Source organism: Lissotriton vulgaris, chromosome 5 (assembly GCF_964263255.1).
Source record: "Lissotriton vulgaris chromosome 5, aLisVul1.2, whole genome shotgun sequence".
Taxonomy (NCBI): Eukaryota; Metazoa; Chordata; class Amphibia; order Caudata; family Salamandridae; genus Lissotriton; species Lissotriton vulgaris.
The window spans coordinates 1,022,351,410-1,022,376,894 of record NC_141693.1 but is presented as its reverse complement, the minus strand read 5'-3'; the positions used below and the strand labels follow the sequence as shown (position 1 = coordinate 1,022,376,894).

Genomic DNA, 25,485 nt, shown 5'->3' with positions numbered 1-25,485 from the left:
CCTGGCGCCCTCTGTGTACCCCATTTTGCTTGAGGCTTTTGGTACTGGTTGGCTTTGTGTGGGTGGCTCTGTGTTTGTGTGTGGCTGTGTGTGTGCTTGGGGGGATCTGTGTGGGGGAGGGGCTCTGTGTGGGGGGGCTCTGTGTGTGTGTGGGGGGGGGGGGCTCTGTGTGTGTGGGGGATCTGTGTGTGTGTGTGGGGCTCTGTGTGTGTGTGTTGGGCTCTGTGTGTGTGTGTTGGGCTCTGTCTGTGTGGCTCTGTGTGTTGGGCTCTGTGTGTGTGTAGCTTTTTTTGGAGGTGGTTCTGTGTGTGTAGGTGGCTGTGTGTGTGGGGGTCTGTGTGTGTGTGTTGGGCTCTGTCTGTGTGGCTCTGTGTATTGGGCTCTGTGTGTGTGTAGCTTTTTTTGGAGGTGGCCCTGTGTGTGTGGGTGGCTGTGTGGGTGGGTGGTTCTGTGTGTGTCGGTGGCTGTGTGTGTCGGTGGCTGTGTGTGTGGGTGGCTCTGTGTGTGGGTGGCTCTGTGTGTGTGGGTGGCTCTGTGTGTGTGGGTGGCTGTGTGTGTGTGGATGGCTCTGTGTGTGTGGGTGGCTGTGTGTGTGTGGGTGGCTCTGTGTGTGTGTGGGTGGCTCTGTGTGTGTGTGGGTGGCTCTATGTAAATGACTCTGTGTGGGTGGCTCTGTATGTGTGTGTGGGTGGCTTTGTGTGTGTGGCTCTGTGTGGGTGCAAATGCAATAGGTCTCGCATTTGTGAGCCATTAAGCTTTTGGCATTGTAAATGACAATGCCATTTATTTATGTTTTAAAAACATAAATAAAAACAATGTCATGAGCAATGCCAATAGCTCTAACTTTAATAATGCCGAAACCATTGCATTGTAAATGCTTGTTGTGCCTGCCGTGACACCTCAGATTAAACCAAGCCAAGACTGTTCCCATGACGAGCAGGGTCAGTACTGATTTGCATTAAGTAAGCCTCTATCTAGAGTGGCACAGTGGTCGAAAAACAATGGGTTGAAATTAAGCATGGGCGAATTTTGCGAATCTCGCGTTCGCGAATTTTGCGGATTTGCGAACTCGCAATCCGCAAAATCCGCGAATTCTCGCGAATTTTTTTTTTTTGTGTGTTTGCGCGGGTTTCTGCCAGTTCGCGAGGGTTTTGTACAATGTCGCAAATTGCGAACTTACCTGTCGGGTCGCAAGTTTCGCGAACTTGTTGTTTCTACGTGTCCAGCCTGTTTGGGACACTCTTCTTCATCACTGCCACTCTCTGTCACCACTGCCACTCTCTGACTACTCATGCCACCCTCTGGCCCACCCATGCCACCCTCTGTTTCATCACAGCACCCTCTGGTTGTCCAGTCAGTGTACATTATTGTGGCAACGCAAGCACACCTTCCCTGCCTCAAGTGACCTGAATTAATTTGGGGCTGATTAATGTGTCACAGAATATTTTTTTAGCTGGCACCTGCTTCCTTAGTGCTTCCTGATTAGTGAACTTTTGCACTTGCTAAGTGCTTTCATTGTTGCAAAATTAGTTACAACACCTGCCCTGCCCCAACTGACAATAATGAATTAGGGGCTGATTAATGGATTTGAACTGCCAGCCTGGCTCCTGCTTGTCTCCCTTAGCTGTAATTCAGGACCTTTGTGGCATATGTGTAACTATTCTGAGGTTCAGAGCAGGGTCACATAATAGTTGCAACTGGCAACTGAACTCTCTGGAGGGGCCCCTCAGCAAGCACTACAGGAAATGGCTACTAATGATGAGCCTGAACTTTTGAACCTGGTAAGTAGTTACTTTCAGTTTGCTAAAATCGTATTTCTGCAATTTTGCACTTATTCGCGGGGCGCGAACTCACGCGAACTCACGCGAACAGTGCGAGCAGTGCGAGCAAAATCCGCTGCTTGCGGATTTGCGGATTTTGCGGGAGATTCGCGAATCTCGCGGATTGCGAATTTCCCGAAAATCCGCAAAATCCGCGAGCGAAACGGATTTTCCGCCCATGCTTAGTTGAAATGCTACCCAGAGTGACTGCAAGTGGTTGGACTATATGCAAACATTCCTTCATCACCTTTTGTGTGTTCTGCATTATTTTAGGTCCCAGCCTCCTTAACGTTCTATGAGAAAGTGTTGCAGTACCAGTAAGTGGCCGTGTGTGGTGCTCGACTTACTCCAAGGCTGAGCTAAAGTACATTTACAGCTTTTTTTTATCATCTATAGGGCTGCAGTAACTTTAGATGTATAACTTTTGATTTCAATTTAGTAGTTTAGCCCTTTGTAAACCCCTTCCATTTTGTAGCAGATATTCTTATTTTCTCACTACCTCCCCTGGTTCCTCCACTTTTGCTACTAAGTAGTAAACCTACAAGTGCTGAGATATGACATTATTTGAACACAAGAAAATGCAATGTGAAGCACATTTCCGATGCCTACAATTGATATTTTCTTGGTGAAGGACTGCTAAAAGTTTTAGACAAGTTCACAACTTAAAGAGAAACAATAAAGCAACTGAAAACATTGAGACATGACCACAAGGCCTAGCATTTTCTGGAAAAAAACTCACATCGAAATTTAATGTGTGATTTTTCACCTTACCTTATATTAACAAGTGCATGGGTCACTTTGCTGGCTGGCTCCTTCCACTGGCCTGCATTCGTAGAAAGTCTCAAAACTGAATAAGAAGAATAACAAGCATTTACAATGCAATGGTCTCAGCATTATTAAAGGTAGAGCTATTGGCATTGCTCATGACATTTTTTTTCATTTTTTTTAAAAAAACATAAATAAATGGTATTGTCATTTACAATGGCAATAGATGAGCATTAGAGAGTAGTAGAGAGTATTCGCGGACACAGAGCCAAACACACACACAGACAGAGCCGCGCACACACACACACAGACAGAGCCGCGCACACACACAGACAGAGCTGCGCACACACACATAGACAGAGCAGCGCACATACACACAGACAGAGCCATGCACACAGACAGAGCCACACACACACACACACACACACACAGAGCCACACACACACACACAGACAGAGCCAGGCACACACACAGAGCCAAGCACACACACACATAGAGCCACGCACAAACACATACACACACACACACACACGCACAGAGCCACACACACACACACACAGACAGAGCCACGCACACTACTACCTTCAGTTGTAGAATAAGGTTCTCCCACCCCCCATCTCCCCCACAAATGCGCACCCCATCTCCCCCACAAATGCGCACATAACCCAGGTCTGGGGTCAGGCTGTCTGTCGCCAAAGCCCCATTTCTGTACAAAGGCCACATACTCTGCGTCAGACCACATTACTTCCCAGGTATGAGCCATGCACTCACCCTGCCCTCTTGTACACACAGTGGACTGGTATCAGCAGGTAGGGGATAACCCCCTGCCCGGGCACAGACTCCCCTCCAGCTCTGTGCCGCCAGACTCGGACACCCCGATCTCGCTGGGGAGCTCGGCTAGACCGGTGACCCGGATAAGCCCGTCATGCAGGAATATTGTCTCCTCCTTCACCGGCAGCCACTGAGCAGAGTCAGCGGCAGCTGAGCCCATTGCTGCGGGCAGTGGCTGTCCAGGTCCACAAGGCAACACAAGTAGCCACAGCTAACACCCTGCGTGAAAGAACGATCGGCTGGCTGACCCTTCTCCCATGGTCAGCGAGCGGCAGCCCCGAGGGAGGAGGAATAGAGCCCGGCAGCCCGGGCGAGGAGGAAGGGAGTCCCGCAGCCCCGGTGCAGCTCATCTGGTCTCAGCCCCTCACACAGCTCTGCTGAATGGAAAAAGGCAGCAGTGAAGTTCGGTCCTCCTCTGCGGCTTTGACAGCAACGACTGCCACTGTCTGTGATTCAAACCAGCCCAGGCAGACTCCGGTAGCTGCTCCAACTGTCAGAGGGACGCCATGTTGGTAGGGAGGCGTTTCCGTCATGCACTGCGCTAACAATAAACCCACAACAAATGCTGTTTACTGGTGCAGGCTGCTAATGACAGGGCAGGCCTGCGAGGAGCACCCTACCGCCACCTGACAGTTTGACGGGCCATAATCCAAGGGGCGCCCTGTGACACTACCCATCTCTGGCTGGTGACACGTCGGAGCCTACAGGCGCACCTTGCGAGGAGCTGCCGCCCTTTAATCATTAGTACCTGCCTGAAAGTACCTATAAGCCAACACAGCCTGTCACACAGCCAATCAGACAGCGCGCCGTTCGGCCTTAACATAAATGAAATACTGCAGAATCCAGCGGAAATACAGGTCAGAGTGAAAGGCAAATCATATTGCAGTAACAAGCATTGCGCCCTGTCCCCCTCCATACCTATTAGCCAATTTCGCCTCCATGTCTCCGTTGTCGGTGGGTGGCGTTGAGACAGCCAGCAGAGGGTGGTAAGGAGGTGGGCACCGCAGGTTCTGGCATGTAATAGCAGGGAAGAAAAGAGGACACGCGAACCAGGAAACAAGAAAAAAAATGGCTGTCGCAAAGCTCCGACATTTTCGCGATTCGGGGGCGTGTTTTTTGTTGAGTGACGGATGACGTCACAGATAGAAAGAATGCAAAAAACACACCCCGAATTGCGAAAAGACAGGGCTTAAAGGGAGTGCTGTCCCTCTCCTCTAATGGCTGGCCTCTGTTTAGGAAGCCAGCCAATGGAGAAGAGGGGCGGGTTAATGCCCCACTCTAGGAGACATTAATTCTCTGACCGAGACTGCGCAAGCGCAGCCTACAGTCCTCGACCTAAAAACTCAGTTCCCTGGTGTAAACCGTGCAAGGAAAGAAGTCATCCAAAGGATGGCCAAAGATGCTGTGCTCTGGGGAGGGCCAAACACCAGAAGAAGAATGTAAGCCATTCAATGAGCAGCAAGCAGCTAAGAAGAAATGCAACAAATGTAAAGCAATGTTACTGACCCAAAGGCCATTTAAAGCCTCATTCCGAGTTCCATCTTATCTCAGAAGGCGAGATACTAGGTGGGATTTAACTATACTAACTAGATAACGGAGATCACAAGTTACTTCTCCCTGGACCCCTGGAGTAGGGAATGACATGCATACATGATAATACCAGACCCCATTCCGCATGTTTTCATCTCTTCTTGGGGAAATACCATACTCAAATCTGCAAACTTTGACTACCGGCCAGGTGCAGGTGGTACATTTTGGAGGTTTTTTTCTCAGCCACGGAAGGTGTTCTGGTGGCCAGAGTTCCTTTCAATAGACGTTTTCTGCTCCCCGCAGCTTAAGTGCGGGTGGTGGCTGGACACCGCAGCTAGCTGCAGCCCCCGCAGCTCCTCAGAGTTTGAGGACCCAATCATTCTGGGTATGGAGACATCAAAAAACTTGGACGTTAGGTGTTGGTATTGTATACAATAGGCTAGGCTAATGGAAGTATGCGATTGTGCGGCTGCATCTTTTTTCGCATAATTATGTATTTGCTGCGTTTGCCACATAATCCATCATCTGACGCATAATCCACAGATTAGAAAAATAATTTGTTCCTAACTCGAACTGTTCAAAAGTTACAAAAAATGCCAGGACATGTGTTGCTGCGCACTGGAAGGCCCTTTCAAACCTGGACGGGTCACCTTTCTGTTGCTTATTGCTATGTTTGGGTGTTAAACTGGTACTAGTGAAGTGCAACCAATGCCCAGAGAGTGTTACCAAGTTATAAAATGACAAACTAATAAAGTAATACCATTACAAAAAGGGCCGCATTAGGCCGCATAATTTGCCTGGTTTTGCTACATAATGTACTCTGCAATGCCGCATAATTTGGCCCTCTCCTGCAGCATAATTCCAGTGCCACTGACAATAGGCTTTCGCCAGCAAGCACTAAAGTCATCAGTGGTGCAACGCCTGCTACAGCACTCGACAAGCATTGTAGCACTGTAATAAGATGTGACCTTTGCCCTTTACTCCAGTGAAAGACTAAGCCAGTCCTGCTGAGGTCCTGACCGATGACCTTCAGGTCCTGCACAGAGCTCTGCTGCAGGCGCATGAAGCCATAGATAGATTCTGCTATGCAGCCAAGTCTGGCACTGAAGGATCACAGCATGCGTCCTTGATATCTTAAGGCCAGTTCTGAGCACTCTGCAGTAGCCCCCCCAGAAGTTGAGGCCCATTGCTAATTAAAGACAGCACCCCTTTTCTGTGTCTCATATACTTGAGGTGCTATATCTGAGCAGGGGCGTAGTTTGGCAAGTAAGACTGGGGAGGGGGTTTGAGCTTTAGATTTTTAAACTATCACCCTGGCAATGTGGCCCACAATGTTAAAATACCTTAAACGAAAAGCAGTGAGCATGCCAGGGGTTAAAGGGGCAGTGGAAAGGGAGATGAATGGGGATTGGTAGGGGTGTTAAGTAAGATAAAACAATAGTTTGTAAAATAACCAACACTTTAGAAGACTTTCAAAGCAGAAAAGGAGAGAGTGTGTGTTTTTGTGTGTTTAAGTAAAAATTCCTTGTGAAATCTGACACCTCGCCAACCCCGACTGAAAGCACCTATACCCAACTGTTTACTAGAAAATACATTTATAAGGGGTGTGCAACAACACCAATCCTCCCCCGCTAGGCTCCAATCTGAGTCCACTCCCCCTTACAAAAATACAAAGCGGAGCAAAAAGAAATACTTTTTTCAAATTATTGCTCTAACTCCGCTTTTCTACCGGGATCTGAATCGCTCCTAGGCGCTCCGAGTTGTTTGCAGACAATGTAAGCTCCTCAACCCAACCAAGCAGGATTCCGGCCTGGTCACTCCACTGAGGCAGTAATATTGGCCGTCCAGAACACCTTGAGGTCCAACGCTGACAAAAACCTTCACCAAGCCCTGGTACTTCTTGACTTGTCCGCCGCATTCGACACGGTTGACTATTCTATCCTGGTCAACCGTGTCGAACAGGCAGGCCTTAGAGACTCTGCCCTAGCCTGGTTGAAATCGTTCATTTTTGAACGTACTCAGTCTGTTCGCTTAGGCTCCTTTTCTGCTGCCAAAGTCAATTCTTTCTGCGGGGTGCCCCAAGGCTCTTCGTTATCTCCCCTATTGTTTAACTTGTATATGCGGCCCCTTCTTTTTGCCCTGAGAAAGCACAAAGTCACTGTATACAATTATGCAGATGACTTGCAGCTAGTTTTCGTTCTTAATTCCCCAAATGCTGTGGAGGACTTCCAAGCCACTATGACTTTAATCTAGAGTTGGATGTCCTCAAATCTCCTTAAATTAAACCCAGGGAAAACTGAGTTGATCCTGCCCGGCAAGAGCGAAATCAGTTGGAGCCCTAACTTCTGGCCTGCTGATATGGGCCTCCCCCCTAAGAAATCTCTGACTGTAAAAAGTCTGGGGATAACCATCAATGAGGACCTCTCGCTAAAATCCCAAATTGGAACCGTGGTTTCCTCTGGATTTTTCCAATTGAGGAAAATTAGGAAAATCGCCCATTTCCTCACTCCTTCCGCCTTAATCCAGGTGGTCATGGCTCTAGTCCTCTCCCACATCGACTTCTCAAACAGTCTATACCTTGGCCTACCTGTAGGACAACTTAGAAGACTGCAGTACTTGCAGAATCAGGCCGCCAGGCTGATCTGCAATGTACCCAAATGGGAATCGATCAAATCAGGCCTAGAGACCCTGCACTGGCTACCCGTGGCTCAAAGAGCCGAATTCAAAGCTGGGTGCATCATCTTTAAGGCTTTGCAAGGCAAGGGACCTCTATTCATCAGGCAGCTGATTGGAAGATATGTTCCCTCACGCAACCTGAGATCAGCCCACAAAGACCTACTTGAAGTACCACGCTTTAAGAAAAAACGACAAGGTGGCAGCAGTTTCCACTTCTTAGCAGCTACCCTATGGAACTCTCTGCCACTAGCCCTCAGACAGAGTAAGGACCTCCTTGCCTTTAGAAAGGCATTTAAGACTCACCTCTTCACACAGGCTTACTTGAAATAAAGATTCCTGCAGACTCACCCCTTGTTATGTTTTTTATCTCTTTCCAGTGCCAAGAAGCCTTCGGGCGTATGTGCGCTTTATAAATTTTTAATAAAAAAAAAAAAAAAAAGTGATCTGCTCAGGATCACATTGTGATAAATTGGAGCGGAGAAGCCGGGATTTTAACTCAGATAACATGACTAACAAACCACTTGACCGCATCTACTCCTTATACATTGCTCACAGTTGTTTGTTTGTGGTTTAAATTCGTGAGGAGTTACATTTCCTTTTCCGGCACCTCTGCTTTCAATACACATTTTAAATGAGTCGTGTTAATTTTTCCAGTGTGCGCGCAGTGCCAGGCTGGGGGCGGCGGTTGTGTGCGTTTCACGCTGTGTTTATTTTCGCTGAGAGGCTGCTAGGCCCACCCCTGGTGCTCAGAGACTGGCTGCTAGGAGAGAGGGGGCCCCTTCTCAGCCCAGATGTGGCTCCGGGGCACGCCAACCCTCGGGGCCCGGCCTCTCTGACTCAGAGAGCGCACAGACCCGGAAGTCTGCCTTCTTAGTCACACAGGAGGTCCGGCACGCAGTCACTGCCCAACCAGCTCTTTTTGGGAAACTTCGCTGCTTTTCACGCCTGTTCGTGTTGCAGAGGTCTCTGGGCTGCAGCGTCTGTCCGGCTGAATACAAGGGTAAGTGTTGGCTTTTAAACATGAATGCCCGATGTTATAGCGTTTAATTCTGGCGTTCGCCCTTCTTCTAGGCACTACTACATTTTGGTAGGTAAATTAATTGTCTGTAGAGAGATTAGCGTCTAGCTACCAACTTTTCAATGTGTTGATGAACGTTTCTTCTAATTAACAGGTAGAATGGGTAAAATGTAAGTAGGGGGACGGAAGACAAGTTCTACATTTGCATTAAAACATGTAATGAAAATGGGTGTTATACAGTGTGCTAGAGTGTGCCACGGCACACACATCTGTGAATGTGATTTGCCGGTGATCGCACAACTGGTCACATAGGGGAGCCGGGATTGGAAGTAATTAAGCATGCGACAAAAATGTTTTAAATGACAGAATTAATCTGCAACCGTGAGCTAAACATGCTAAATGTCTGTCAGATTCCGAACTGAAGCATCTAAGCTATTAGCAAATTAAACAAGCAAAACTTACCTGGAGTGGCAGCGGTGCTGTTCCTGACAACAACAACAACAACAAAAAAATGGCTGCCGCAAAGCTCCGAAATTTTCGGAATCGGGGGGCGTGTTTTTTGCTGAGTGACGGATGACGTCACAGATAGAAAGAACGCAAAAAACACGCCCCCGAATCCGAAAAAGAGGGGGCTTAAAGGGAGTGACGCCCCTCTCCTCCAATGGCTGGCCAGCATTTACTAGGCCAGCCAATGGAGAAGAGGGGCGGGTTCCAAGTCCCCTCTAAGAAACATTAAATCTTCGGGCTCCGCCCACACTGCTTACAGCAGTGCGACGGAGTCCTCGACCTAAAAAGGGACATTTTCCAGCACAGAAAATATTCAGCTTGCGTCAACACGATGATCGAGTTCACATAGATGGACATTATATACTCACCCATTGAATAAAGGTTGTCAAAAATCTGATGCATTCGAATGATCTCATAGTACAACTCATCATAACTACTGGGAGTTGGAAGAAAGGTATCCCCATATGTGATGAACATGTTGAATAAATTCACTACCTGAAAGAAAAAACAGATTGGATCTTTATTTAGTGCCAGGTATTTATGCAAAATATTTCTGGGATTAACAAGCCAGACAAACCACATTTCTTCAACTAAAAAGTAATATTGTCAACGTAATGTGTCAATCTGCTACTGCATAACAATTTACTATTAATCAAATCTGTTTTTGGAATCGGAAATAAAGCACATCTTTCACTGTACAGAAGTGCGTATAACATGTCTTTTGTGAAAGTGGAAGTCTTGTGTCAGAAGTGAAACAGAACACAAAAAATCATAAAAATAAAAATAGAAATAACCTTAAAGACCCAACACCCACTGTCGGAGTTAGCACAATACCTCCAAATCCCTATTATGATCCAATACTTCTGACAAGTTCTCAGAATAACATCCTACTTGAAAAAGTCACTTACCTTTAATAACACCTTTTCTGGCAGAGACTATCTAACCACAGATTCCTCACCGTGTGAATTTTCATAGGCACCATATAAGGTCCAGAAACTTTTATAGGATTTCCCTTGAGCACCAGTAGGTGGCGCTGTGCAGCACCAAGTTTAATTCATCCCATCCATGATGTGATTTTGGGGTCCCATATATGCGCCACCACTACACACGTATGTCAGTTTCTTTCTGTCTGCACTCTCGGGCGCGGAGCCATAGGAATCAGACAGTGCACTGTGCAGATTTGGAGATTTGGCATCTTATTGACTGTCCATTCCACAGGACAGGGAGGAGGGTGGGTCAGTGAGGAATCAGTGTTTAGATAAAGTCTCTACCATAAAAGGAATTACTGAAGGTAAGCAACTTGTTCTTCCGATCAAGACTTCTAACCGCAGATTCCTCAAAATTCTGAATAAATGCCAAGACAGTACACCTCCCCAGTAAATCTCAGGAGATGCTTAGATGAGGCAGTCCTGCAGGACAGACCGGGGAAAGTGCCCGTCCCTTCAGACCTGGCTATCCAATCAGTAATGTTTTGTTAATGTGTGGAGAAACGAACTTGTCGCGGACCGACAACTGCCCATGACTGGCACACTGCACCCAACGCAGTGGTAGAAGCCTTTGCTCTGGTAGAGAGTGTGTGCAAACCTTCAGGGGGCTGCTTATAGGGTTGTTGTGTTTTATCTAGGACCCCGATCAATATTGTGACCTCATGCCCCTATACGGCTATAATCAATACATATCCCGATAATGGCATAGCGATCAGAGACATATTTCATTAACTCGTCTCTGCAGTTCATGACAGTCCATGACACAGCAGAAGCCACTTCCTTAGATTCCTAGATAGCAAACCTAGTTCTTTCGATATACCAAACCCCCAGCAACCTGGGAAAGCCCAGCTTGCTTTGTTTTGATTAGTAATAGAACTCTTGCGAGCACTGTAAGAACGACCAGTTCTTAGTGACATCTTTATTGACGTCTTATGTCCAAAAACTTACGTCAAACTCGGCACCTTTCAGGTATAAATATACCAACGTTGCCTTAAGCAAGCACACGGTGGTGGTGAATACTGGAGCAGATCGGCTGTCCCCTTGTAGAGCCCAGCAGATGCGAGAAGCCCACGGACGCTGCCCCTCCTCCTTGACGCGCTGAGAAAGACACTGTCTTTTCTCCTGCCGAGAAAATCCAGCTCCGGCGTTTCCAGCCTACCCTTGCGGGTGACTGGGATATCGGGTCCTAAAAAGGAGATACCAGACCTTCTGCATTCTATTCCAGAGGTACGGTGCTGACTAAACCCTTAGAGAGAATTCTTGAAACAAACTCTTGGCAAAACCAACTTAACTTAAACTGCTACTTACTCCCTCCCTTGTATTAGGCTTAGGTCAGGTACACTGGGGTAGGCGTAGTTAGAAGCACCAGTTGAGATAGTTAGCCAATGTATATATGAATGTATATATTTTATTCATTTTAACTATCTTATGGCTAAGAAACCATATCAATGCTTTTACAGTATTATTTTGTAATACTCCTTTTACTGTACGCACTTTTCATAATACCAAGTCTTGCAATTGTGGCAATTCAATTCTCTTGCATGAGAAGGAAGACTGCTCAATAAATAATATCTTTTATTGAAAACGCCTGTCTCTCTATTCTCTGCATTCTGGTGAAAGTAAATCTGCACAACTGACTGAGTGAAATAGCTGTCTATTGTTTCACACGACTCTAGAGATTGACTCTTATTCTGAGGAGCAAAGTTGTCATGTTTATGCAGTTGTCGGAAGCTGAATCCCTTCTTGTCTGAGCCAGGGAAACTGATCACTTCCTATTCAGTCAAGAAAGTTTCCAGTGACCTCTGAGCTAGCTGGCACAAATCTAAATTAAGTCTAACATAGTCAGTAGAGACCTAGAAGACCGCAGTCCTACGTCTACACTGCTGTTTATGTTATTCCAATGCGTCACCGACCCCATATTAGGCCTACGTCGCCGTGATGACATCAGTTCCGCCCTTTTTTCCGTGCCTTCGAGGCACCTGGACGGACCAATGACAGTGGATATATACAAATACATTGTACACAGTACAAACATTTCAAAATTACACACACATAGTGTGTAGCCAACGTAAGAAAACCTCATTCAAACAAACATAAATATACAAAAATGTCCATAAACACAGGTAAAGCAGAGCGGACAACGGGGAGGCGGGTGGGTCAGAGAGGAATGCACAGGCAGATACTGTATCTACCAGAAAAAGCGTTACCGAAGGTAAGTAACTTGTTCTTCTGATAGATACATCTGCCAGTGGATTCCTCACCTTGTGAATAGAGTCCCACAGCAGTCCCCACTCCCGGAGGAGGGTGTCCACTCTGCTATACCAGGAAATCTTGGAGGAAAGAGCGCGCAAAGTGGCCGTCCCTCCTCACTTCGGTATCCAAGCAGTAATGCTTCGCGAAAGTGTGGAGGAAGGCCCAAGTCGCGGCTCTGCAAATGTCCTCAACAGGTACACCTCTAGACAACGCAGAAGTAGCAGACTTTGCCCTGGTAGAGTGAGCTCTTATACCCTCAGGAGGGTCCTTACCCGCCAGGGAGTAGCAGATCTTGATGCACAGAATTATCCACCTGGAAAGTGTGCGCATGTGCACCGCTCTACCCTTCCGGCAGCCAGCAAAACCAACAAACAGCTGGTAATCCACTCGAAAGTCTCTTGTTCTATCAAGATAAAAGGACACCACCCTCTTAGGGTCCAGACGGTGCAGTCTCTCTTCCACCTTGGAAGGGTGAGGGGGGAGGATAAAAGGTAGGAAGGGTAATAGATTGACCTAGATGAAAGGGAGTTACCACCTTAGGCAGAAAAGCAGCCCTGGTCCTAAGAACCATACGTTCTGCATGTATGGTCAGGAATGGGGGCTTGGAACTAAGAGCTTGAAGCTCACTTACCCTCCTTGCTGAGGTGATCGCAACTAGGAAGACCGTCTTAAAAGACAAAAGCCTCATGGGACACTTGTGTAAGGGTTCGAAGGGAGAACCGATCAAGAATGTTAAGACAAGATTTAAGTCCCATTGAGGCACGATAAATGGAGAAGGAGGGGACTTATTAGTGAGGCCCTTCAGAAACCTCAAAACCACTGGAGATTTAAAAAGAGACGGCTGATGCAACAAACAGAGAAATACCGACAACGCCGAAAGGTAACCTTTGACTGTGGCGACAGCAAATCCTTGCTGCACCAAAGAAAGAGCAAACTGTAAAATATCGGACAAGCGAGCCCTCAAAGGGTCAATAGACTTCTCCCCACACCAAGCAACAAATTTAGACCACCTATACGAATAGATGGACTTAGTGGAGTCACGCCTGGCCGATAATATGACATCCACCACATCGTGTGGGTGAGAAAAGAAATTCAAGTTGCCCCGTTCAATCTCCAGGCATGAAGGTGTAATGTCTGGATGTGGGGGTGTAGAACCTGCCCCTCCATCTGAGAGAGAAGATCTGCCCTGAAAGGGAGTCGGAGCGGCGTGTGAGAGGAGAGGTGGAGAAGATCCGTGTACCACACCCTTCTTGGCCAATCCGGAGCGACCAATATGACTTGGGCCCGGTCCTGGCGAATCTTCCTCAGAACCCGAGGAATCAAGGGTATGGGAGGAAACGCGTAAAGGAGTTGACTTCCCCAACTCAACTGAAACGCGTCCCCCAAAGCTCCTAGCATCGGATACTGGAGACTGCAGAATGACAGGCAGTGAGCATTCTAGCGAGTGGCGAACAGGTCCACCCGAGGAGTCCCCCACCTCTGAAAGATGTCGTGAACAACCTCTGGATGGAGCCTCCACTCGTGGTCAGCTGAGAACTGCAGACTGAGAACGTCTGCACGTACGTTCAGAACTCCGGCCTGATGATTTGCCATCAGACAAATCTGGTGGTCCTGAACCCAGGACCAGAGACGCAGAGCCTCTCTGCAGAGACACTGCGACCCTACTCCTCCCTGCTTGTTGACATACCACATCGCGGTCGTGTTGTTCGTCAGGACTTGAACCGACTGACCGCGAAGGGAAGGGAGGAAGGCCTTGAGCGCCAGACGTATAGCCCGCAACTCTAGAAGGTTGATGTGAAGCAACCTTTCCTCTGGAGACCAAAGACCTTTGACCTCCAGATCCCCCAGATGAGCACCCCACCCTAGAGTGGATGCATCCGGTATCACTGTGGCCAACTATGGAGGAAGTTGAAAAGGCTTTCCTTGAGACAGATTGCCTTCCACGCTCCACCAAGACAAATCCGCTGCAGTTTCTCTGTCGATCCTCACGGACTCCCTGAGATCTCCATTGCGCTGATACCACTGCCTGCGGAGGCACCACTGGAGTGCCCTCATGTGCCAGCGTGCATGGTTGACCAACAGAATGCAGGAAGCAATCAGACCGAAGGACCCTCAGGACTGGAACAACCGCTCCATTGTAGAATAAAGGAATCATTTTCTGTATGTCGCGAATCCTTTGAGGAGGAGGGAATGCACGGCATACAGTAGTGTCCAGTACCGCACCTATGAACAGATTGCACTGGGAGGGCACCAGGTGAGACTTGGGTACATTTATCGAAAAACCCAACCTGTGCAACAACTGAGTTGTCTCTTGGAGATGATGGAGCACCTTCTCTGGCGACTCCACTTTGATCAGCCAGTCGTCCAGATACGGGAATACAGGTATCCCCGACCTCCTGAGATGTGCTGCCACCACTGCCATCACCTTGGTGAAAACTCGAAGCGCAGTAGTAGTCCAAACGGAAGGACCGCAAACTGGTAGTGTTGCGACCCCACCGTAAATCGGAGATACTTCCTGTGCGACTTCAGGATGGGGATGTGGAAATAAGCATCCTGCAAGTCGATCGACACCATCCAGTCTTCTTCCAACAGCGCTTGAAGAAGTTGCGCAAGAGTGAGCATCTTGAACTTTTCCTGTTTCAGATACAAGTTCAAGATCCTGAGATCCAGGATTGGACGAAGTCTGCCATCCTTTTTGGGGATCAGGAAATACTGGGACTAGCACCCCGACCCCTCCCCTGCTCCGGAACCACCTCTATCGCACCCTTTCTGAACAGTGCCAGAACTTCTTCCTGCAGGAGAAACAGGCGGTCCTCCGAACAATAACCTTGGCAAGGAGGGTAATTGGGAGGGAACTCCTGAAAAGGACGAGCATACCCATTTTCTACGAGATTGAGAACCCAAAGATCTGATGTAACCGATTCCCAATCCCGTAGAAAATGAGTAAGCCGACCCCCTACCGGACCCGCATGATCCGGAATGGTGGATCTAGGGCTGCTTTGCTGTTATAGGTGGGGGGTGGGTATTAGAGGAGGAAGTAGAGGAGGAGGAGGCTTGACGTCCACGGGCACGGCCCCTTTGTCTACCTCTGTATGACTTATACAAAGGGTTCTGTTGTTGCTGCTGTTGTTGGCTTTGTTTAAAGGGACGAAAAGTGGACCTCCCAAAGCCCCTGTACTTCCTGGTGGAAGAGCCGCTAGTTTGCAGGCCCACAGACCTAGCCGTCGCCCGGCTATCTTTGAACCTCTCCAATGCCGCATCCGCTTTCTTTCCGAAGAGGCCAGTGCCGTCAAAAGGCAAATCCATAAGAGCAGCCTGAAAGTCTGCTGAAAACTCAGTAGATTTTAGCCAAGCGGCTCTTCTGGTGGCCACTGAAGAACCCATAATCCTAGCCACAGTGTCCGCCGTGTCCATGTCACTCTGAATAACCTGGCGGGCTGCCGCCTGAGTGTCAAAGATAACCTCATTGAAGTTCTTTCTATCTTCCTCCGGAAGCTTAGATGACAATTGCTTAACCAAATCCATTAAGGCATGCACGTATCTGTCCAGCAGGCAAGTAGCATTCGTAGACTTCAGAGCCATGCTACCTGAGGAGAAAACCTTTTTAGCAGTTTGATCTAATTTCTTTGAGTCTTTATCTCCAGGTACCTGGGGAAAAGAGCCTGCTGACCTGTTCGAACAAGCAGCTTGCACCACCAGACTCTCCTGCGAAGGATGGGAAGTCAAGAACTCAGGGTCACCAGGTGCCACCCTATATCGTCTCGCCACTGATCTGGAAACCGCAGGAGCAGACAAAGGTTTTTTCCAGACTTCCAAAATTGGTTCAGTCAGAGCCTCAGTGAATGGCAGAGTCGGCTCAACAACTGAAGAGGGCGAATGTAAAACCTCCGTGAGGATATTAGATTTGAACTCCACCGTAGGCAAAGTCAAATTTAGCAGCTCAGCAGCCTTTTTAATAACCACATGGTATGGCGCCACATCCCTAGAGGGTGCATCCGAAACTGCAGGCAACCCCCATTCTGGAGAAAGTTCTAGGCCACTAGCACTTTGGAGATCCAAATTTCTCCTTCGTCCACTTCAGGGTCCTCATATTCCTTCTCCTCCAGGAGACGCTGGGCACTACTCCTCGACCACTCCAGACGAATCGAAGTCGTCGGATCCGGTAATGACTGCTACGGAGTCGGAGCCGGCGTCAAACGACGAACCGGAACAGCTGGAGGATGAGAAGCCAGAACCGGCGTCGAGCCCCGATCCAAATTCCGAGGTCGCTCCGGAGCCGGCGAAGCTGTGTGCGGAATCGATGACCTCGGTGGCGGCGTACCGAGCCAAGGTGGATATGGCGTCGGCATGAACGGCAGAAAAGGTGCCGGAGCATAAGCTTGAGGGACACTCAAGGTAAACGACAATGGACCCATGGGATCCGCAGGTGCTCCAGAGGGGTACATTGCCCTCGCATAGACGCCAAACATGGCATTAAGGAAATGCGAAGGGTCCTGACCAGGACCAGGAAAGGGAGGGTAGGAACCCAATGGCTGCTCCAAAGGAGGCTGCTCCGGATTCGGCTCCTCTTGACCCTCTGGGTTATCCACCGGAGTCGGTGCCTGAGGAATCTCCACGTCTTCTTCATGCTCCGAAGACTGACACGAATCCGGATTCGGTTCCAGCTCCGGATCCGGTGAATTCTCTCAAGATCGTACAGGCGAGGCACCACCTTCAGGCTCACAGACAGGAGAAGGAGACATAAAATCCTTATGATGTCTTCGAGAAGAAGACTTCCTCTTCGAGTCCGATGACCCAGAATGATGTTTTGAGCTATGCTTCTTCCTCTCGTGTTTTTTCTTCGAGGAACCCGAAGCATGTCCCGAAGCCGACCTCGACGCCGACTCAGACCTGGCCCTCGACCTCGATCTCGACTTCGATTTTGACTTCGGCTTCAATCTCGAGCGTCTAGACCTTGACCTCGAAGATCTCTTGGCTTCTTTACCTATCACCTTTGCCAGCAGAAGTTTTGCCTCCCGTTCACGCTAAGCCTTAGGGTTCATCTTAAAGCAGGATCAACAGCCTTTGACATCATGGTCAGAACCCGGACACCTCAAACAATCGTCGTGTGGATCTGTCATAGACATCATCCGGTCACACGAGCTGCACTGCTTAAATCCCGTCGTCATCGACGACATCTTCGACGAAGAACAGAAACACAGTAACACACAAATAGTAACAAAGTCACTATCTGAATCACAGAAGATCCAAGAAACCGTTGGCGTCGACAACGCAGAAAACGGGGAACTGATGTCATCACGCCGACGTAGGTCTAATATGGGGTCGGTGACGTCAGACTGAGTCGCGCGTGATGCCGTGCTCCTATGACGTTGCTTCATTGCCAAGGGAAAGGAGAAGGAACTTTGTAAGGACTTTCATCTACAGAATATTCTCCAAGGGCGTGAACTGTGCTTGCCTCCTGCTGAAGTCTCAGAGACAAAAGACTTCACCTCCAGCTCCCTCCTGAATTTCCTTGCTGGGAATTCTGACTCCAAACACTTGCGTGCTGCTGGGAGCTGGAAGTGCGACGCATCGAGAAGAAGCGTGTCGCCGCCTCAGCTGAAATCGTCGCAATGCTGGAGAAGCGAGCCCTCGTCGCATCTCCCTGGAAGCGTGTGTTCATCGAAGCTGCCTGCTGTCGCATCACCGGAGAAGCGTGACGCCATCGTGAGAGTCGCCATAGCATCACCGGAGAAGCATGTCGCAGGGCCTGTCGCGGCTCCAAAGTATAGAGTCGTCGCAAGGCTGCCAGGGCATCATCGCACCGTCATTACATCGCTGCATCATGTGCGCCATCTTCTCGCATCGCAACCGGATTGTCGCATTGCATCAAGGCGCCATCTTGCGCACCACAACGGGCCCGCAAGCCGAGAGTCTACGCATCACCTCCGCACCGGTAAGGCTCACGACGAGTTCCCTACTCTGTGCAAGCGTTGAGGCAGGAAGGTGAGAATCAAATTAAGGTCCTACTATGGTATCACAAAAAGAGTTGGCTGGAACATGTAGATCTGCCCCTTCAGAAAACGCATCACAACCAATGACTTGAAGAGGGATGGTTGATATGGTAAACCTAGAAATGCTGAAAGGTAACCCTTAACTAGCGCCAGGACACCCTTGGGTAGCCGCGTAGCAGCACGCTTTATAAATGTCAGTAACATTAACATTAACTGCTGCTGCAGGAAGGCTTTGCTTCGCTAAGGACAAACAAAACAGCAGGCCATCCAATAACTGTGCATTCATGGGATGAATATTTTGGGAGAAACACTAAACAATAACCTTCTCCCAGAGTCCTGCATAGAAAGATGTTGTGGATGGATGCCTGGCTGCCAAGGACAACTTCAGGTTGAAGATCAAAAACCATCAACTGTTGCTTTTCAATCTCTATGCATGGAGGTGTAGGTTGTTTATACTCGCGCCCAAGACTCGACCCTGCTGCAACAGCAGATCCTAACAGACGTTCACCTGGATTGGAGGAGATTTGCCCACAGCCAGAAGTTCGGGGTACCACACTCGTCCAGTCCAGAGCCACTAGGATGACTTGGGCCCAGTCTTTCTTGATCTTTTTCAATACGCTGGGCAGGGAAGGAAGGGAAGGGAAGGGAAGGGAAGGGAAGGAAAGGAAAGGCGTACAGGAGTACAAACCACCACCCCCCATCCAGGCAGAAGGCATCTCCAAGGAAGAACAGGATTTGGGAACTACAACATACAAAAGCTTGGACACTGGGCATTTTCTCTGGTGGCCAAAAGATCGAGCCAACTTTCTCCCTATTGTTGGAACACACCCTGTGCCACTGCCATTCATGATCTACTGGGTAATGTCAACTTAGTTCGTACGCCTTGGCATTTAAAGATCTTGCTAGGTGTTGGGTGTTCTGGAGAAGCCCTGAGCATTCAGCCACTCCAATAGATAGAGTGTGTTGGCCCAGGACCCTTGATTCCACACCACCCAGTCTGTTGTAGTACCACATGTCGGTCGATTTGTCTGTGAGAATCTGTACCTGTTCAACCCTGATGGTCAGGACGAACGCTCGCAACACCAACAACTTGATATGGAAAATGGTCTCGACTGGAGACCAGAGTACTCTGGCCTCTATCTGTCCCACAACTATTAGTTCTGGGTGGGGTAGGGAGAGGGATCTGCCGCCAGTCTAACAGTGATCATGCCGCCACCACTGCAGGTCTTTCGTAGTCTTCTCTGAAAACTCAACTGAATTTGAAAGTTTCCCTTGGTGCTGAGACTTCAGATCCCACAGCAGAGCCCACGTGGGCTACTTTGCATGGTCCACAAATAGGATGCAGGAATCCAAGAAGCTAAGAAACCTCAGAGCCACTTTCACTGAGACCCAGGTCAAAAGATGAAACATCAGGGTCATAGCCCAAATGTGCCTGACTCGTTGAGGCACAGGGAAGGCTCGGAAAAGCACCTTATCCAGCCTGGCTTCGATGAAAGAGTCAGGTGTGACTTCAGCACATTGCTGGAAAAGCTCAATGATGTCAACCAATCAGCCATCATCTGGGTTGGTTTACGACTGTTAGAGCTGAGCACACCTTCCACAAGCAGTCGTCAAGGTATGGGAAGACTGGTATTCCCAACCTCCACAGATGAGCGACCATCAGGATAATCTTTGTGAACACTTGAGGTTCACTGCTAGGCCAAAGGGGAGCACAGAGAACTGAAAGCGGTCTTGGCCTATCTGAAACCACAGATAACACCAGTGGGAATGCAGGAAGGGAAGGTGGAAACCGACGTCCTGTAAATCAAATACCACTAACGAGTCTCCTCGGTCCAGGGCAGACAGAACTTGGGCTCCGGTAACTATTTTGAACTTGGCCTTCTGAAGGAAAAAGTTCAGAGGGCGAAGATTTAGTACGGGGCAAAGGTGGCAGGAAATAATGGGAAGAACAGCCAGTCCCGATCTTTGATGCCGGGGTTTGGGTAGATCATTTCCCCTGCGTGCCTGGACACTGCCAGCAAGATCCCCAACGTTTATCTTTGAAAGGACATAGGGCTGCTACTGTTAAGGCAAACTCTAGTGTTATCTTTGTTAGTATACCCACTCAAGGCCTCAAAATTGTTGAGGAAACTGGTGCACCATAGTGAGCACAAGAGAGCGAATTATTGCCTTGTTGTCCTTAAAATGCTCTAGGGCCGAATCTGCCTTGTCTTTCAAGAGATCGGTCCCAATGAAAGGGTATATCCATCAGTGGCTGCTGGACATCACTGGAGAATCCAGTGGAGAATATCCAAGCATGGTACCTCAGCACCACACTAGTGCAGACTGCTCTACTCAGAGTCGGTCATGTCCAGGCCTAATCTAATGAAGTATCTTGCAGTTTTCACTGAATTTTGTCCATTTTGAAAAAGTTGTTGGAGGTATGGCCTTACATCAATTGGGACTTTAAGCAAGATACCTTGCACCATGTTTCATAATGCATAAGTTTATTCCCCCAGGACGCAGCTGGTATTTACAGACTTGAGGGCAAGGCTAGCACAGGAGAACATTCTTTTGGTGAATGGCTCCAGGAGTTTCCACTCTCATTCTGGAAAGGTGATCAGTAACGTATTGTGGTCAGGCGGCTGGTGGTGGCCTACACTGCCAAGTGTTCTGGTGACATAAAGGTAGGACATCCGGAGCTGCCTTGCAACTTACCTGTTAGTGGAGAAGTGTGGCTCACTGGTTAGAGCGGCAGACTCTGAAGCAGAGATCAGGCTCGGGACCAGGGTTCAAGTCCTGACGCGGCAGGGTCCTGGGCTCAATGTCCGTGGACTCGATAATTCTCGCCTCGGCGCCTACTCTAATAATGGGTCCCACGCTGCAACTCTGGGCAATAGCTTGCTTAATCTCCACAACGGCCCCTACAACACTGGGATGCCTTGCTTCACCTTGGCGGTGCCCAGGAGGGGCAACTCACGGGGAGAGCCAGGAAGGGTTCCACAGCGTTATACAGCGCCGGGACGCCCCGTTGGGGCAGCTGTGCGCTTTACAAAATACACTAAAAAAAAAAAAAAAAAATTCGCTGGTGGGCAAGATCCTGGTTTTGTTCAGACGCCCAATAGTGTGTCCATAAGGGCTTCACTGAATGGCAATAGAGGCTCCTGGTTAGCTTGTCCAGGATGAAGCATTCTGTCAACACATTAATTAGCCTTTACCTCAGTGGTGGATAGAGTGAGGTCTAAGACTTTGCTTGCCCATATCACTATGACAAAGGAAGCAGGCTCTTCAGTGACTACATCTCGGAGATGGGAGTGGAAGCCAGTGTCATGAGAAGTATCCAGGTTAGTGGCATCATGCAAGTTCAGAAATAAGCTTTCATCCTAATAAACATGACATGAAGCATCAGCATTGATCTGGAGGCCGGGGTGGCTGTGGGATAAGTGGCATAGTCAGCATCAGTTGGTTGACCTGCCGGCAGTGGTCTGACGGGAGGCCATCTTGAATCCCTGGGGCCTAAAGACCATCAGAGGGGCCCAGTTGGGTACCAAAAATTCAGCATATAGCCTCTATGAGGGTCAGAATAGATTCCAGGGATTTCGCAGCTTTTGGGTGTCCGGGGCATTGCACAATACAGAGTGATAGGAGCGGCAGGACAAGGGAGACCAGTCTTTGGACTTATGATTTTTTACTCTTTTTGAATTTACCGGACAACTACGATTTTGAGGATGACTGGTTCACAAGATTGACTGGGCCTTCTTCAACTTCTGTTGATGTTCGGCAAGGTACAACTTGGCTTTGCGGTCTTGGCTGGCCTTGGAATTCATCTTGGCGTACTAGTCACACAACACTGTACCCGGCTTAGAGCTCAGGCACCAGAGACAAACCTTGTGTTTGTACATCAACAACATCTGATTGTGTCAGTCGTTATGCGGTTTATAAACTGCAGCTGTAGGAGGGTAAGTGGCCCTTGCACACTGGAATTTTTTGAGGGAAAAACTGTAATTTCTGATAGACTCAAGGTAGCAAGTTCCAGATCTGCGCAGAAGGTGTGGAAAGAAAGGAACCAATGTCAACATATGGAGGTGGTGTAGATATAGTGGCTCTGACTTCACATCTGATGCGGGACGGATACGACAGAAAGACTCACAATGCCGCCTACCGCGCACGGGCTAGTTGCCATGAAAATCTTTCAGATCCATTCTGGTGCAAGCGCAACTTCACAAAATGAGGTTATTGATCGATTGGGAAGTGCTATGATTTTGAGAGTCTCCCTAAAGTCTCATTCAGGGAAGACTCAGAGCCTAATGCCTGCTCAACAGATTAGTTATAGCTAAGCGGCCAGAGGTTCTTTGGACCAAATTCAGAGCTATAATAACATAGGGTGAAATACAGGCTCTTCCCTTAAACACCTCACAATCACTTCCAGAAGCAATAAAAGAGACCTGTTGGGGAAGTTTAACATTTTTCTTTCACCATGCCCCTTAACTGTAAAAGCTGCACACTTCCACACTGCACACTGCACGGTCTTTCCTGGGTATTCCCCTGCTTAAGACACATGTGTGTCGGAGAATCAATCAAAAGTGGGTAAGAGTGATTAAAAGAAAGTGCATTTAACTTATGTTATTAGGTTCTTCACAGTGAAAATTAAGTATTGCTTGAATACATTTGCAGTATTTTAGCTAAGTGCAGACTGTACTGTCCTGCACTATGTGTTACTGATTTCTGGTGCATTCGTAGAAGGTTGATTACTACATGTTTCATTTGTTGTTGTTCAAAGGAACATGATCTTCCAGAATTAAAATAAGTCAAATTGCATCATGCCACTCTCTGTTAATTGTTTATTCATAGAGTTTCTAGAAAGGTGAAATAATGTTACAAAAGCCAAAACCAAAGAGAAAAGGGTTAGAGAGGAGACTTTCACACCAGGCGACACTGGGACAGACAGTGCAAAATCACATCACAGATTGTGATTGAAGGGTACTGGAGAGGCACTTTGCATTCAATTCTCTGCTGGCTGAACTTATCAATGCAGCTGGCTTTGAGAGACAAGAACAGCAGGCCTGGCTATCATAGTGAACATAAATCCTATTGTTGAAACTGGTATGCAGTCGTAAACCATCTCTGAAACTTGAAATAGGTTTTATTTTCCAATGTGCTAAAATCAGCTTAGTGCCCAGAAGCAGCAGAATGGGGAGAGAATTGCTATAAATATAGAACCACAATCATGTTGTAGTATTTCTTCTTGTTCATGTTGTTATGAACCCCAATGTACCCCAATATAGGCCTAGGTAGTTACACAACCTTTTTCCTACATCTGTCCTACCTACATAACATGTTTTTGAGTGACATGTTACCTAGCTAGGTGCTACCTGACTGTCCTGTGGTTTTCCCTGAAAACTAGCCTCATGTATTATGCATGAGGATACTTAGTATCACAGCAGGATTACCATCTTCTGTATAATAACTCTGTATAAGGGTCACCTCTGTTGTCATACTTGCCCGACATGCCCATTGTACACTTCTAGGTAGAACCACTGAGGGTACCTTTTTGGTATATAAGTACCACATCTTCGCTGGGCAAACTAGAGAAGAAAGACTTCCATGCTGACAATCTGACAGACGCTGAGGTCCCTGCACGCAGACACTATTGTGACCAAGACGGGGTCCTTCGCTCTCCCACATCAGGTCATGGTGTTGGCTCTATCCTAAGGGGATTCTTGGCTACACACCTACATATATGCTAGGTACATTTAGGTACATCAAGTTAGGGTTTGCATCACAGGTGTATGCATTATTACTGTCATGTTTATATATGCCTGCATATATTCATTGTTTTAGCACTATGGTAGAATTCTACATTTATATATTTGTTTGTATCTAATGGTTGCTGCAGCACACGTATTTTATACTAGAATGACGCTGGTTCAATAAATACTTATTGAAAAAGGCCCCACTGTTTATTCTGTGCAACTCTCTGAGACAAAGTGAGCAAGAGTGACTGAGTGAAAAGTACTGTACTGTTTCCACGATCCCTGATGGGTCAGGGTTGTCAAGTTCGATAGTTGCCAGAAACTATTCGCTCCTTCGTAAGAAGAGCTCATAGTGGCACTGAGAGCTAGCTGGGCTACAGTCTAACGTATCCTTCGGGGGGTCTGGAATCAGTCTGGACATCAATCCCTTAGTTTATGTTGTCTAAAACACAGATCCTATATAGATTTGTAGGAACTAACAGACATGGCACCGCCAACATTGTATGGTTCTTATTTAACTGTCATATCTGAGTAGTTGAGTTGTGCTTTCTCAGAGACCGTACTCCTTATGAGGTCCAGTTTGGGATGAGAATGTGGGTACCCGACCTTGATAGTGGCAGAACAGTGGTGGATGACAAAAGGATTTGACATCATTGATTGTTTGGCTGTTTTGCAGGAACTCAATGAATTCTGGGCATTAAAAGCAATGTCCAAGTAAAACGTACCGCCACTGGGGAAGTCAAACCTGTACCAGCAAGACTTGCCTGGGTCCCAAAGATCAGGGACCTGGTCAAAGAAAAGATAGGGGACAAAAAAGAATTTGGGCCATCTTACAGAGCACCTGTACCTGTCCTGGCTGTCGAAGGAACAAGAACAGTACTTCTTCCACCCGTTGCCGGCAAGAAAGAAAAGACATTGGTCTCCATTGATCTGATCAAACCACACTATGCAGCCAATACTGAATAGCAGGCCACATGGGCTTCTGAGTAGGAGTCCATCTCCTCTCACTACCATACAGGAAGTTCAGACAGAAAGACTAATAACATTAGAAGATTCTACTCTACGAAGTAACAGAGTTGCCAACAATGGAATGGAACTCGTGCCTATTGAACAAAATTCAAATGAAACATAGATTCGGCCTAATACCAACATGTATGTGAATATGCCTTAAAATGAACCAACTGCCAGTTCTACTAAACCTGCTAAGCCACCAAAGATAGATTGAACAGCATCTGGCTACTTCATTGATTTTCATACCTTTTCTCTGGATCCAAGTGAACCAGAGTCACCACCAGCTCAAGTTTGCCGCAAAGAAAAAATGTATCATATCTACCTTTGGAAAAAAACTTACTTTGTTTCTCCCAACTACAAATC

General features: G+C 47.8%; 1 protein-coding gene across 2 annotated transcripts in view; it reads right to left on the bottom strand.

The window, feature by feature from the left end:
- The window catches only part of ARMH3 (armadillo like helical domain containing 3), a 624,464-nt gene that overhangs the window by 89,154 nt on the left and 509,825 nt on the right, over window positions 1–25,485 (bottom strand). For both annotated transcript variants that reach the window (XM_086922652.1, XM_086922653.1), the window contains 2 exons: window positions 9,516–9,642; window positions 2,592–2,667 (listed from right to left, as the gene is read on the bottom strand). In XM_086922652.1, the coding sequence (XP_086778778.1) occupies window positions 2,592–2,667; window positions 9,516–9,642 (203 nt within the window). The remainder of the gene's footprint in view (window positions 1–2,591; window positions 2,668–9,515; window positions 9,643–25,485) is intronic.